The sequence below is a fragment of the Sus scrofa genome, chromosome 18, assembly GCF_054392235.1.
Source record: "Sus scrofa isolate SSC_HxYL_T2T_F1_AM1 chromosome 18, Sscrofa_HxYL_maternal_Yorkshire_Landrace_v2.0, whole genome shotgun sequence".
Classification (NCBI taxonomy): Eukaryota; Metazoa; Chordata; class Mammalia; order Artiodactyla; family Suidae; genus Sus; species Sus scrofa.
The window spans coordinates 28,209,197-28,224,221 of NC_139400.1; the positions used below are offsets into that span (position 1 = coordinate 28,209,197).

At 39.3% G+C, this 15,025-nt stretch overlaps 1 protein-coding gene across 10 annotated transcripts in view; it reads right to left on the bottom strand.

Moving 5' to 3' along the window:
• AHCYL2 (adenosylhomocysteinase like 2) overlaps window positions 1–15,025 on the bottom strand; it is a 172,082-nt gene that overhangs the window by 65,272 nt on the left and 91,785 nt on the right. The window contains exon 1 of one of the 10 annotated variants that reach the window (XM_085005479.1): window positions 4,444–4,521. The exons of 8 other annotated variants lie outside the window; for them this stretch is intronic. In XM_085005479.1, the coding sequence (XP_084861605.1) occupies window positions 4,444–4,454 (11 nt within the window). In that variant the 5' untranslated portion in view covers window positions 4,455–4,521. Of the gene's footprint in view, window positions 1–4,443; window positions 4,522–15,025 lie in introns of those variants that run through there. One more of the 10 variants, XM_085005478.1, reaches the window with a different exon arrangement.

Here is a 15,025-nt window from a genome sequence, read left to right on the forward strand (position 1 = left end):
AACCTAAAAAAAAGTTATCTCTTTTCTCTAATACTGTTACTTTGTCACAACACTATTTTCACCTTTCCTCATATTTCAGTTGTGTGTGTGTGTGTGTGTGTGTGTGTGTGTGTGTGTGTGTGTTATCCCTCATTAGATCCCAGGCTCTTCAGGGCTTAGCTTTGATTTGCCTCGAGTGTCTGGCATTCGGTGTGGGCTTAAGACACTGTCCAATCTTGTATGCTGTACATATACCTTATAATACTCTGGGGCAACTTGCAGAGCCAATGTGTTCTACATATTTATGTCCATTTTATAGGATTTGGAACATTATGATATCTACCAAGGCTTCGTTATACTACCGACCAAAGCAACGACTTATTTGTGGTGAGTCCTTAATAGGTTTTTAGTCTTTAATTATAATATTATCACTGCAAGAATATACAATCTGCTTTCCACTGCTTGATCTGCATCAATTATAATCCATTATGATCTGTATCATAAGGAAGCTTTTCAGAACAAATCAAGGCCAAAAGACGTTTTCTGCTGTACATCAGAAATTAACACAACACTGTAAATCAACTATACTTTTTCAATAAAAAATAAATAAATGGAAGATGACTGGCCTCATGGTAGTGCTAAAACATAGACTTTTGGTTGGGAATAAAAGAATAAGCATAAGTAAAAGATATAACTTTAGCAGGCTAAATTAAATGTCATTTTAGCTGTAACTTTTTTTGTTTTTGTTGTCAGTGTATGTTTTAACTAAAATAGACTTCCTTTGAAAACTATATCTGTAATGACTCTGAAACAAAAATAAAACAGTAGCTATTACATTCAAGAACTGAAGGTCTATTAACTGAGTGGGACTGCATAAGGCACAGGGTATTGGTGTAAATACTAGTTATAAAGTTGTTTTCAATCTGATTTAATTTTACCCTACTGTGCCTTAGAAGATATACCTATAGCAAGGGCAAGAGTGAGGCCCCTGCGCACCATTATCTATAATAACTACACTTAGCATTTAGGATCTTGCAATTTGAAAAGGTTACAGAAACTGCACCTGCTCCTGCAGCCTTCAAGCTTTACAAAAATTGACCCAGTGTGTGAACAGCTCCAAAGAATCTCATTTCATTGCAAGAACATCAACTTGAAGCTCTATGTGCCAATAGTGTTCCTTCCAATGGTGACTTTTTTGGGGGGTAGGGCGGGGCTTGACATGCAGCAGCTTACTGTGGGATCTCAGTTCCCAGACCAGGGATTGAACCTAGGCTGCAGTGGTGAAAGCACTGAATCCTAACCACTAGACCACCAGGAAACTCCCCCCTACCAGTAATGATTTGATACAAGCACCATCATTAAGTAAGTGAGGGCAAGCCAGAGTGACCACCTGCTTGGGGCTGGAGGGTAAAGGACAGGAAGTTAATATCTCCAGGGCCAAAGTTAAAAAGAACCAGGCAAATAACGGAGGAAAAAAAGAAAGAAAGAAAGAAAGAAAGAAAGAAAGAAAGAAAGAAAGAAAGAAAGAAAGAAAGAAAGAAAGAAAGAACGAACCAGGCAGTGGTAAAGAAGTAACTACAATGGCAGAAGAGTTTTAAATAGGAGGTGATAAGTCTGGAGCCTAGCAAGTCATAAGGCACAGGGCAAGGAAGACAAGATTGTGACTGGTCCTCTATTCCTGACTTGTCACTAATGGTTTTATTAGATTTTGGCAAGTCACCTAATTACTCTCCTCTTCAGTTTCCTTATTACAAAATAAGTGGGAAGTGGGTAAGAGGGCACTGTGGAAGGTTAGAGCTGGTTCCTTCCAGTTCTGATATTTCAGTATTTCTCATCCACCCGGTTTCTCTGAGGCCATAAGAAAAAGCAGTAACTACTCCTTAGTCATCTAAGTGACTTAGCTTATTGCAGAGGCTAAGGTTCTTACCACCGAGTTCAAAGTTCCAGCTGGTCAATTATAAGGCTGGCTGAAATCTGCTAGGCTTTAAATCTCCCTCGCCCCTTCAAACTTGAAATGCCCACATTACCAGAGCAACTGGAGTTGTTCAATCCTCTGACCCCACAACTTAAATATTAGGCTTCCTACTTCTTGGTTCCTCAGTAATCTTAAGACTCATATCCCACAGGTATTTTAGGCTCCACATGGAGACATATCAGTACTGGGAAAGACCACAGGCTTTAGAGTTATATAAGCTTGGGTATTTTTGTTTGTTTGTTTGTTTGTCCTTTTAGGGCCGCACCTGTGGCATATGGAGGTTCCCAGGCTAGGGATCTAATCGAGCTATAGCTGCCTGCCTATGCCAGAGCCACAGCAACGCCAAATCCGAGCTAAGTCTGCCACCTACATCACAGCTCACGGCAATGCCGGATCCTTAACCCACTGAGCAAGGCCAGGGATCAAACCTGAAACCTCATGGTTCCTAGTCGGATTTGTTTCTGCTGAGCCACGCACAACAGGAACTCCTAGGTTTAAAGACTGGCTCCATTACTTACTAGCTGTGTATCTTTAGGTAAGCTATATAACTTTTTGAGCCTTTGCTTTCTCATCCGTAAAAGAGAATAAAACCCTCCTCATACTGAAGTTATAAAGAGTAAAGAATACATAGAAATACATAAGAGCACTTAGCATTGTGCCAACTATTTTGTTCAACACTAGACATAGAAGAGTAGTACCAGATGGATTTGAATCTTCAGTCATCACTTACCAACTGTGTAACTTCAGGCAAATTACTTATCCTCCTTAGTTTTCTTATCTGGAAAATGGCACATTAAGAATATCTACCTTATATGGAGTTCCCGTCACGGCTCAGTGGTTAACGAATCCGACTAGAAACCATGAGGTTGCGGGTTCGATCCCTGGTCTCGCTCAGCAGGTTAAGGATCTGGCATTGCCGTGAGCTGTGGTGTAGGTCGCAGATGCGCCTCGGATCTGGCATTGCTGTGGCTCTGGTGCAGGCTGGAAGCTACAGCTCTGATTAGACCCCTAGCCTGGGAACCTCTGTATGCCGCGGGAGCAGCCCTAGAAAAGACAAAAAGACAAAAAAAAAAAAAAAAGAATATCTACCTTATAGAATTGCTGAGAGGATCAAATAAATTAACATATATAAAGTACTTAGAATGGTGCCTGGAATTTGTCATGATATTTATAATGATATTTATAATTTACTATTCTTATTAATCACAACACATTTAAATTCATCTTCTCTTCTTAGATATGGTGAATACATTCAATGGAACCACAATTCTTTTCCTTTTTTTTTTGGCTTTTTAGGACCACACCCATGGCATATGGAAGTTCCCAGGCTAGGGGTCGAATTGGAGTTACAGCTGCCGGCCTACACCACAGCCACAGCAATGCAATATCCAAGCTGTGGCTGTGACCTACACCACAGCTCATGGCAACATCAGATCCCCAACTCTCTGAGTGAGGCCAGGGATCGAACCTGCATTCTCATCAATACTAGTCAAATTCGTTTCCGCTGCACCACAATGGGAACTCCCGAACCACAAATATTTATTGAGTGCCTATCATGTGCCAGGCAGCAAAGAAAGACAGTCCCTGCCCTGGTGGTGCAGGAGAGAGAGAGAGGCAATTAGATAAGTAATTACCCAAAAAGTGTGCAAAATGATAAGGTAAACACAAGCTGCTACGGGAGTACATGGCAAGAGTACCAATCATGTGTACTGGGAGTGTCACATCCAAGAAAGGTAACGGATGAGCCGGGGGTACCTGGTGTGCATTGGGTGGGGAGGGGAATGAGAAGAGTGCTCCAGATAGAAAGAACATGTTCTCCACATCATCTCTTGCAATCTGTCCTAGCATCTTCATACCTACTGCTTAAAGCTTGACCGTCATCCTAGCCATCAGTGCTTCTTAAACTTGAATATGCCTACAAATTATCTGGAGATCTTGTTAAAATGCTGATTCTAATTTAGCAAGTCTGGAATACATCCCAAGAGTCTACCTTTTTTTTTTTCTTGGCCACGCCGCAAGCATGCAAAACTCCCCGGCCAGGGATCAACCCCACACCACAGCAGTAACCCATGCCACTGCAGTGACAATGCCAGATCCTTAACCCACTGAGGCACAAGGGAACTTCTGAAGATTCTTTATCTTTAACAGCTCTCAGATGATGCCAATACTGCTGAGACTACACTTTAACGGGGCCTAGATAACTCCATCCCTGTGATAGTCTGTATCGATTCATTAAATTAACATATTTATAAGTGGTTATCATCAGCACAGTTATTTAAAAATATGATTACATCACTCCTGGTTCATAATGCCTCAAAAGCTCTCCACTGTCTTCAAATTCATACTCCTTAGCACGACACACAAGACCCTTTATGACTTAACCTCTGCATACTTTCTGAGCCTCAGCCCTCAGCTCTCTGAATTCCCCCACATTCCCACTTAAACACACACACACACACACACACACACACACACACACACACACATACCTTACACACATACATCTTCCGAAATGTAGCTTAGCTCTAACTTCCTTCAGTACATATTTCCAGCTCCTGGTCTAGGTTAAGAATCAACTCTCTAAGTTACTGAGTAATCGCCCAGACTGATCTCTATTACAGCACATATCAGTACTAATACTATAACTGAACATTTGTTTCCACACTAGGACTGCAATAAATTCGAGGGCAGATATGATATGTCTCATTCCTGTATTCCAAGCACATAGCAAACAACCAATGAATGTGTGAATGAAAAGAAAAAAAAAAGACTTAATCTAGGAACAGCTAACTCAGTTAAACCCCACCTGAAGGGTAAAAGGAAGGAAAAGGTTACATTTAGAATGGATAAGCAATGAGGTCTTAATGTATAGCACAGGGAACTGTACCCAATCTCCTGGGATAGAACATGATGCAAGATAATATGATAAAAAGAATATATATACACACACACATATACACACACGTATATATATGTATATACACACGACTGGGTCACTTTGTTGTACAGCAGAAATTGGCACACTGTAAATCAACTATACTTCAATTTTTAAAATATGAAAGAAAACAGGGAAGGAAAAGGGACACAGGTATGAGTAAGAACTGACAAAATCATAAAAAGAAACATCCTAACAAAAACTATGCCTAGTACAGCTAAATGTACCTCCTTGCCACTGACTGATCCAGCCACTTTTACAATTAAGGAATACAGACGAGAGAACACTAAAGCAGGCACCAAGCCACCTTTCCCCACTCCCTGCTAAGTCCTCTGGAATCTGGGAGTGGAGTGTGGACTTAAATCCTCAATCTCCTGACACAGCTAATAGAGTTCCACTTAGGTCAGAGTTCAGTTTGCTGCATAGTTAGCACCTCTAGCTAAAACTGTTCTCAAAAAGAGGTCACATTTAGACTTGAAAACTTCTCCTTAGACTTGAAAACAACCAGAATAAGAGTGGGGAGGGATCTATATTCAGGGCCCTCATTTTTATCACATAGTAGGAAGTGGGAGAAGGGTGTAGGATAAGATAATGAAACATAATGCCATTAAGTAAATGCGGAATGTGGATTTTTCACATTTCTTTTCTTTAAAATTAAATTGACATATGACTTACCTATGGAAAAAGTATACAAGTCAAAGAGTTACATTTCGATAAAATTTCAAAAGTCAGCACACCTATGGAACCACTATCCAGATAAGGAAACAGAACACTACCAGCACTCTAGAGTCTTGCCCCTGCCCCTCCCCCCCCAGTTATTACCTTCACTCTTCCCTAAAGGGAATCTCTGATTCCTATCACTACTTATCAAATTTTGAACCTGATATAAATACCATAAAAGATCTATTCTTAAGAGGCTGATTTTTTCTGCTCAATATGCTTCTAGGAGTTATCCTAGTATGTCGCATTGAGGAGTTCATTATTTATTGCCTGAAAGTATCTGACTGCATATTCATATTCTTTATGTATGCATATTCATAAATTATTGAATCCATTCTCCTGCTTAAAGTTTGGGGGCCTTCAACAGGCACATGAAAAGATGGCTCAACATCACTAATTATTAGAGAAATGCAGATCAAAACTACAATGAGGTACCACTTCACACTGGTCAGAATGTCCATCAATAATAAGACTACCAATAAGAAATAATGGAGAGGATGTGGAGAAAAGGGAACCCTCCTACACTGTTGGTGAGAATGTAAATTGGTATAACCACCATGGAAAACAGTATGGAGGTTCCTGAGAAAACGATATATAGAACTACCATATGATCCAGCAATCCCACTCCTGGGCATCTATCTGGACAAAACTTGCATTGAAAAAGATACATCCACCTCTATGTTCATTGCAGCACTATTCACAATTGCAAGTCATGAAAACAACCTAAATGTCCATCAATGAATGAATGGATTAAGAAGATGTGGTACATATACACAATGGAATACTACTCCACCATAAAAAGAACAAAATAATGCCATTTGCAGCAACATAGATGGAACTAGAGATTCTCATACTAAGTGAAGTAAGTCAGAAAGACAAATACCGTATGATAACACTAATATGTGGAATCTAAAATATGGCACAGATGAATCTATCTACAGATCAGAAACAGACTCGCAGACATGGACAGCAGGCTTGTGGGTGCCAAGGGGGAAACGGGAGAAGAAGGATGGACTGTGAGTTTGGGGATAACAGATGCAAACTGTTACATTAAGAATGGATAGGTGGAATTCCCCTTGTGGCTCAGCAGTAACAAACCCGACTAGTATCCATGAGGATGTGGGTTTGATTCTGGCCTCACTCAGTGTGTTAAGGATCCTGTGTTGCTGTGGCTGGCAGTTGCAGCTCTGATTTGACCCCTAGCTTGGGAACGTCCATGTGCTGCAGGTGCAGCCCTAAGAAGCAAAAAATAAAAATAAAAATAAAAATGGATCGGCAATGGAGTCTTGCTTTATAACACAAGGAACTATATGTCCAATCATTTGTGATGGAACATAATATTAAAAAAAGAATGTATATATATATATGTCTGACGGGGGCACTTTGCTGTACAACCGAAATTGACACAACAATGTAAATCAACTATAATAAAAAAAAAATTGGGGGGGGGGTCTTTTCTTTTTGTCTTTTTCGAGCTGCACCTGCTGCATATGGAGGTTTCCAGGCTAAGGGTCTAATTGGAACTGTAGCCGCCGCCGGCCTATACCACAACCACAGCAATGCAGGATCCAAGCCAAGTCTGTGACCTATATCACAGCTCAAGGCAACGCCGGATATTTAACCCACTGAGCGAGGGCAGGGATCGAACCTGCATCCTCGTGGGTGCTAGTTGGGTTTGTTAACCACTGAGCCATGATGGGAACTCCTGGGGGTCTTAAAATATAATGTTGCATGGAGTTCCTGTAGTGGCTCAGCAGAAACAAATTTGACTAGCATCCATGAGGACGCAGGTTTGATCCTGGCCTCACTCAGTGGGTTGAGGATGCAGTGTTCCTGTGAGCTGTGGTGTAGGTCACAGATGTGGCTTGGATCTGGCGTTGCTGTGGCTGTGGTGTAGGCCAGTGGCTTCAGCTCCAATTCAACTCCTAGCCTGAGAACCTGCACATGGCAAGGGTACAGCCCTAAAAAGACAAAAAAAAAAAAAAAAAACCAAACAAACAAAAAAAAACCCACACAACAAAATAATGTCGTTGTGAATGTTCTTGTTTATGACATATTTGATATGTATGTAGGAGTGGAATTGTTGGATTATAGGATATGCATGTGTTCAGCTGGAAAATGTCAAGCAATTTTCCAAAATACTTGTACAACTTTACACTCCTACCAGCAGGATATCAGTGTTTCAGCTGCTTCGTATTCTTGCTAATGCTTAGTATTATGGGTCTTTTTACATTTTAGGTATTCTAGGTAATAGCGTCACATTGTGATTTTTGTTTGTTTTGTTTGTTTTTGGCCACAGCTGTGGTAAGTAGAAGTTCCTGGGTCAGGGACTGAACCCATGCCCACAGCAGTGACCCAAGCCACTACAGTGACAACAGTGGCTTCTTAACCCAATACATCACATGGGAACTCTGTCATATGATTTCAATCTGCATCTCACTACCACCACTACCACTGCCATTGCAACTGAGCACATTTTTAATGGCCTATATTTTATTGATGTACATTTACTCTATACCCACTTCACTGAGCGTTTTTAACATGAATGGATGGTGAATCTTGCCAAATGCCTTTTCTGCATCTATGGAGATGATTGCATGATATTTATCCTTCATTTTGTTAATGTGGTGTATCTAATAGATTGATTTGAAAATACTGAACCATTCTTGCATCTCTGGAATAAATCCCACTTGATCATGATGTATGATTCTTCTAATGTACTGTCAAATTTGGTTTGGTAATATTTTGTTCAGGATTTTTGCATCTATGTTGATCAGGATTACAGGCCTATAACATTGTTTTGTGTACTAAAATATACATAAGGCTTGCCATTTTAACCATTTTAAAGTGTACAGTTTAGTGGCAATAAGTACAACCGCATTGTTATGCAACCACCACCACTATTCATCCCTAGGACTTTTTCATTATCCCAAACAGAAACTCTATACCCATTAAACAATAATTCCTTGTTCCCCTTCTCCCCCAGCCCCTGGTAACCACTATTCTACTTTCTGTTTCTTTAAATTTGACTAGGTACCTCATATAAGTGGAATCATATAATATTTGCCCTTTTGTGTCTGACTTATTTCATTCAGTGTGATGTTTTTAAAGTCCACTAATATTGTAGCATGTATCAGAATTCCATTCCCTTTTCAGGGCTCAATAATATTCCACAGTATGTATAAACACATTTTGTTTACATATTATTCATCCATTGATGGACATTTGGGTTATTTCTACCTTTTGGCTATTGGGAATAGTGCTGCTATGAACATGGGTGTACAAATATCTGTTCAAGGCTCTACTTTCAATTCTTCTGAGTATATACCCAGAAGTGGAATTGCTGGATCATATGGTAATTTCTGTTTAATTTTCTGAGTAACTACCTACTGTTTCTACAGAAGCTGCACCATTTTACATACCCATCAGTAAGGCACAAGAGTTCCACTTGGAGAAACTGGAACCTTTGTACACGGCCAAGCACATTTTTATGCTTATTGGCCATTTGGATATCCTCTTATGTGAAGTGGCCTTTCAAGTATTTTGCCTATTTTTCCATTGGGTTGTTAGTCTTTCTCTTATTAGTCTGTATAAGTTCTTTATATATTCTGGTTATGAGTACTCTGCAAACATCTTCCACTCTATGGCTTGTTTTTACACTCAGTGTTGTCATTTTTAAAACTTTTAATCTTTAAATAATTATAGACAGAAAAAAAATGTGTAAAATAGTGTAGCATTCCCATATACACTTTACCCAAGTCCCTCTAATGTTAACATCCTATAAAGCCAATTATCAAAATTAATAAATTAACACTGGTATAATACTATGAACTAAATTACAGACTTTATTTGGATTTCAAACATTTCTCCACTAATGCCCTTTTTTTTGGTCTGAGACCCAATCCAGGACCCCACACTGCATTTAGTTGTCACGTCTCCTTAGTCTCATCCAATCTGTTATAGTTCCTCAGTCTTTCATGGTAGTTGACTGAATCCTGAAATAAAGCTAAGTACTGATCAGATTTAAATCAAAACCAAAACAAAACACCTTTATATTATCTGTTCATCTTTTTTTTTTTTTTTTTTTAGGGCTGCACTTGCAGCATATGGAAGCTCCCAGACTAGGGGGTCAAACTGGAGCTGTAGCCACCGGCCTACGACACAGCCATAGCAACGCCAGGTCTGAGCCACATCTGCCACCTACACCACAACTCACAGCAACATCAGATCCTTAACCCACTGAACAAGGTCAGTGATGGAACCCACATCCTCATGGATACTAGTCAGGTTTGTTACCTCTGAGCCACAACAGGAACTCCCTTAGAGACATTACTAACCCAAAGTCTTACAGTACTCCTTTTCCTCACCGATTTTATTTGGAACGTGATACTTTCTTTTGTTTATGACTTTTAATAAATTTAGGGGGTTAAGTACCTTAAGTGTTCAGAGGCCCTCTCTTCTTAACATGAACTAAATGTCTATATTTCCAGCTCCTGGGAGTTCCCGTTGTGGCTCAGTGGTTAATGAATCCAACTAGGAACCATGAGGTTGCGGTTCAATCCCTGGCCTTACTCAGTGGGTTAAGGATCCTGCGTTGCTGTGAGCTGTGGTGTAGGCCAGCAGCTACAGCTCTGATTGGACCTCTAGTCTGGGAACCTCCATATGCTGCTGGTGTGGCCCTAAAATGCAAAAAAAAAAAAAAAAAAAAAAGGCCAGCAACTGAAGTTTAAGAAGCTGCCACCAGAAAAGTAAGAGGAAAATCCAAAGAGAATGGTGATATCAGGAAAGGAGATTATTTCAAGAAGGAAAGAGTGGTCGGCTATTTCGAACACTGCTGAGAAGTTTAGTAAGATGACAGCTGAAAATAGTTCACAGGACTTGGCAGCATGGAGGTTTTGGTGACTTGAGAGAGTAATGGGAGTGAAAGCAGGATTCAGGAAAACTAAAGAATGACAGGGAGGTTAAGCAGGAGAGACAGTTTGAATAGACATATCTTTTGAAAACCTGGGCTGTGAAGCAGAGCAGAGAAATATGGAAATAACTAAAGAGGGATTACAAGTCAAAGGAAGTTGTGTGTGTGTAAATGTGAGTGCATTTAGAAGTGTAAATAAGAGAGGTAAGTAGGGCTGCTAGATAAAATTTAAGACATTTGGTTATATTTGAATTTCAGATAAACAACAGATACTTTTTCAGCCTAAGTGTGTCCCAAATGTTGCATGGGACTATGTGTTGTTATCCGAATTTCAAATTTAACTGTACATTGTATTACTGTTTCTGTCAAGTTTAACAACTTTAGGGGTAAATCAAGAAGAAAAGTCTCCTGAGAAGAAAGAATGGGATCCAGGGCACAAGTGGAGAAGCTATTGTTGGTTAGGATTAGGAATACTTTTTTCTTTGTTATAGAAAGAAAAAAGAAGGAACAGATACAGCAGTTTACGGATGATGGTAATAAGATGAGGGAACCCACATCCAAGAGGTTCCCTCCTCCCTCACCAACGAGTTATGACATAATATCAATTAAAGTAGGTGGGGAGGAAGGGATGTAGGAAAACTGAGACGCATTAAGAGACAACTGGTTTAGAGTAATTTAAAAACACACAACTAGCAGCAACTGAAAGTTTCTAAGTAGGGTAGTAATATCTCTGCAGAATGCTATGATAAAAATATAAAGGAAGATGCATTCAAATGACAATGGGGCTGAAAAATGAGAGCAACTTTAAGGTCAACCTTAAAGATGCTTAAAGTCTGGATTTCCATATTACTACTATATGAATGAAAAAGAAACAAATTTGAGAAATTACATAAAGGAAGAACTAGCAAGATCTAGATAAAGATCTGGATGCAGAGTTGAAGGAAAGAAATGTTCCTATAATATATATATGAGAAGCCATTTTCAACATAGTACATTCAAATTCCATGCATTCAGCAACTTACATCATTGCTGCTTTTACGTTTGTGGAAATAACTACTATGATTATTTTCCCTTACCTGACTCGATTTTCTGCCAGGAAAGTTTTTTTTTTTTTTTTTTTCCACACCTGCGTGGTCACGGCAGCATTGTTACAGCAGTTGCAACACCAAATCCTTAACCATTAGGCCACCAGGGAACTCCCCCCTTTTTTTCCCCCAAAAGTGCTAATCACTTTCCAAAATTCTTTTTCTTTTACCCTTCCCCATGAAAGTCAAATAGAGAATATTCTGATGAGTTTCAAAGCAAATCAATCAGGCATAACTGTGATTAGGAAGCAGATCTTTTTACATCCAAGACTAGGATATAATATAGTTAAGAAGCAAATATTTGCCTAGAATCTGAACATTAAAGAAAACTTACTAAGGAGACTGCCTGCCACCATCCTCCACATAACAAATAAAGCACTGCCTAGCAGCCAATTTTTAGAAGTTGAGTTGATGACTAATGTCTGTAAGATAAAGTCTTTGAAGGAAAGAATATATAAAATACAGTAGATTCTCACTATTCACTGTTATATTTTTTATTTAATTTTTATTTTATATTATAGTTTACATAGTTATATTCTAATAAAGTTTGACAAACACTGAAATAAAGGGTGCAGAGGTTTACTCCTCTGAAATAAAAGGTTAGGCTCCTAGGAGTCTCTGATTTCATTTTTGTTGTTGTTCTTTTGCTTTTGGTCGCACCGTTGGCGTATGAAAGTTGCTAGGCCAGGGATCCAACCTGTGCTGCCTCAGAGACAATACCAGATCCTTAACCTACTGCACCATAGCACAAACTCCTCTGATCACATTTTTGTCAAATTAGCAATGGATAACTTGTTTTATGTATGTTGTATGTTTCTATTTAAAAGCACCTTACTTGGAGTTGCCCAGTGGCCTAGCGATCAAGGATCCAGCATTGTCACTGCTGTGGCTCGGGTTCAATCCCTGGCCAAGGAACTTCCACATGCCTACCGCATGCCAAGAAAACAAACAAACCAAAAAACCCCCACCTTATTTTATTTAACATATACTGTTGATTCATTAACATTGAACTCACAGCCAATGTTGTTGAATGAAACTCATCTAACACAAATTTTTTTTGGGGGGGGGTCATGCCTGCAGCATGTAGAAGTTCCCAGGCCAGGGATCAAACCCAAACCCAAGCCACAGCAGCAACGATGCTGGATCCTTCACCCACTGAGCAACCAGGGAATTCCTATGAGAGTTTATTTTTTATTTTATTTATTTTATTTTTGTGGCCACACCTGTGGCATATGGAAGTTCCAGACTAGGGGTTGAATCAGAGCTGTAGCTGCCAGCCTACACTATAGCCACAGCAATGCCAGACCCAAGATGCATCTGCCAGACATATGCCACAGCTTTCAGCAGCACTGGATCCTTAACCCACTGATCAAAGCCAGGGATCAACCCACATCCTCATAGCTACTAGTCAGGTTCTTAACCCACTGAGCCACAACAGGAACTCCGAGAGCTTATAAGAAGGCAAGAGCACTGCCTTGTTTGACCTCCACTGGGGACATGTGTGTCAAATGACTCAAATTTTTTGCTGCTCTGTGCATGTCCTCAAATGACCCCTGAATGGACCATGAGTAGTGATTTGGGGGTTACAAATAAATTTAGCAAGTAGCCAAATTTGCAAACACAGAATCCTGGAATAATGGGGATTGACCGTGCTGTTGTATTCACTTGCTCAGAATGATCTCAAGGCAAATTTGCTTTGATTTTAAAGCTTACAGTTAATTATTGTCTCAGATGTTGTAAATACCTCCTGAGGTCCATAAAAACCTTGATTTTGCTTCTAAGTACAGTTCTCTACAAGATAAAGATGTTTTAAAGCCAAAATCTTCCAAGTCTGACAGTGACAGAAAGTGGAAGAGAATTCAAATTTCTTTAAGCAATGCTGCCATCATAGTGTTAAGAGGAGTCCACATCTGATAGGGATAGAGTAGGATAGTTATACGAGTAGTTGAAGAAGTCCTAGTATCAGGCCATGAATGGACAGGGAAACCACTGTAAGTTAATAATGGCTCAAGAAAGCCATTAGAACATCTTGGAATGAAGCAGGCTTGCTTAACTATAAAATCATAAATAAAAACCTGAGATATGTCTCAGGTCATTACGTGAAAGATAAAATGAGGCCTGCATTCAATTCAGCAAGATAATGATCCTTAGGACCAAGGACAGGAATTTAAGGGAAAGATGACATTCCAAAGTAGGACACCCTCATTATACAGAAATCTGAGGTGATTCAACATATTTTAGCACATGTTACCACCCTTCTGCTGATGTGAATAAGCACCAAAACAGTCCTAGTTTGACCTCATAGGGTCAAATACACTTTTACTCAGTACTAAGGAGTAGCTAATGATGTAAGCCTCAAAGGAGGAGGGAGAAGGCGGTCTTTTCCCCCTGCCCACTTTTCTTGGATTATAAAAATGTAGCCCCCCTGCATCAGAAAGCTGATGTAAACGATGAAGTGAGAAACGATGGTAACCTACAGTAGGTGACAGTGATACAAATGAAGAAAAGCAGACAGAATAGATTTGATAAACCAACTATGATGGAAAAAATATAAATCATTAAAAAAAAGAATAGACTTGAGGTAATTTTGAAAGCAGAACTTGTAAGACTTGTTAATGAATTATAAGCAGGAGGTGGAAAAAAGAAATAGAGAATAATTTCCAGTTCTGGTTTGAAAACTGGTTGAGGGTGATTTATGAGGGTGAGAGAAACTTGGGTGGGGTGAAAGAGATAAAGTTTTATGGAAGAAACCAATGTTCACTTTGAACATGTTAAATGTGGAACATCCGTGAAACACTTACATGGACACAGAAAGCAGGTCAGTATATCTGAGTGTCTGGAGCTCAAGTAAGAGACACTAGAGGTAGCTACACTGGAAGCTGTCAAGCTCATGGGGACAGATTTGAGTTTTCCAAAATTCTAATTTTCCTTTGAAAGCTTGAATTTTATCATTGACAACAAACGCTGTCTATTTTCCTCGAAGTAACAGGTTCACTTTGTTCATTTTCCAAAAAATGTCTGCCAATGCCTAAATCTGAATAATTAAGATTTACCTGTCAGTTGTTTTTTCAAATAAAAGTGTTGTGCTATTTAAAAAAAAGAAAAAGAAAAAGAGGCTAGTTCAGTTTCAAAGCAACTCAAAAACCTGCTTTCCCCTAAGACAACCATCATAACTCAACATGCAGCAGAACTGCTTTATGTATACTTTCCACTTCACTAAAAAAAATGAGAGAAAACTATACTCTAATGTTGATATTTAATAAAAAAAAAAAAACTTCAGTTGCTTCATCAAGAAAATTCTTAAGTAAAACTGGAAAAAATTTTTAGTCACAAGTGCCTGGCAATGAAGAGTACAATGACAATCAATAGTTTGATGCTACTGCCGTAATTCATGAAAAGGTGCTAGTAGTTTTATCCAC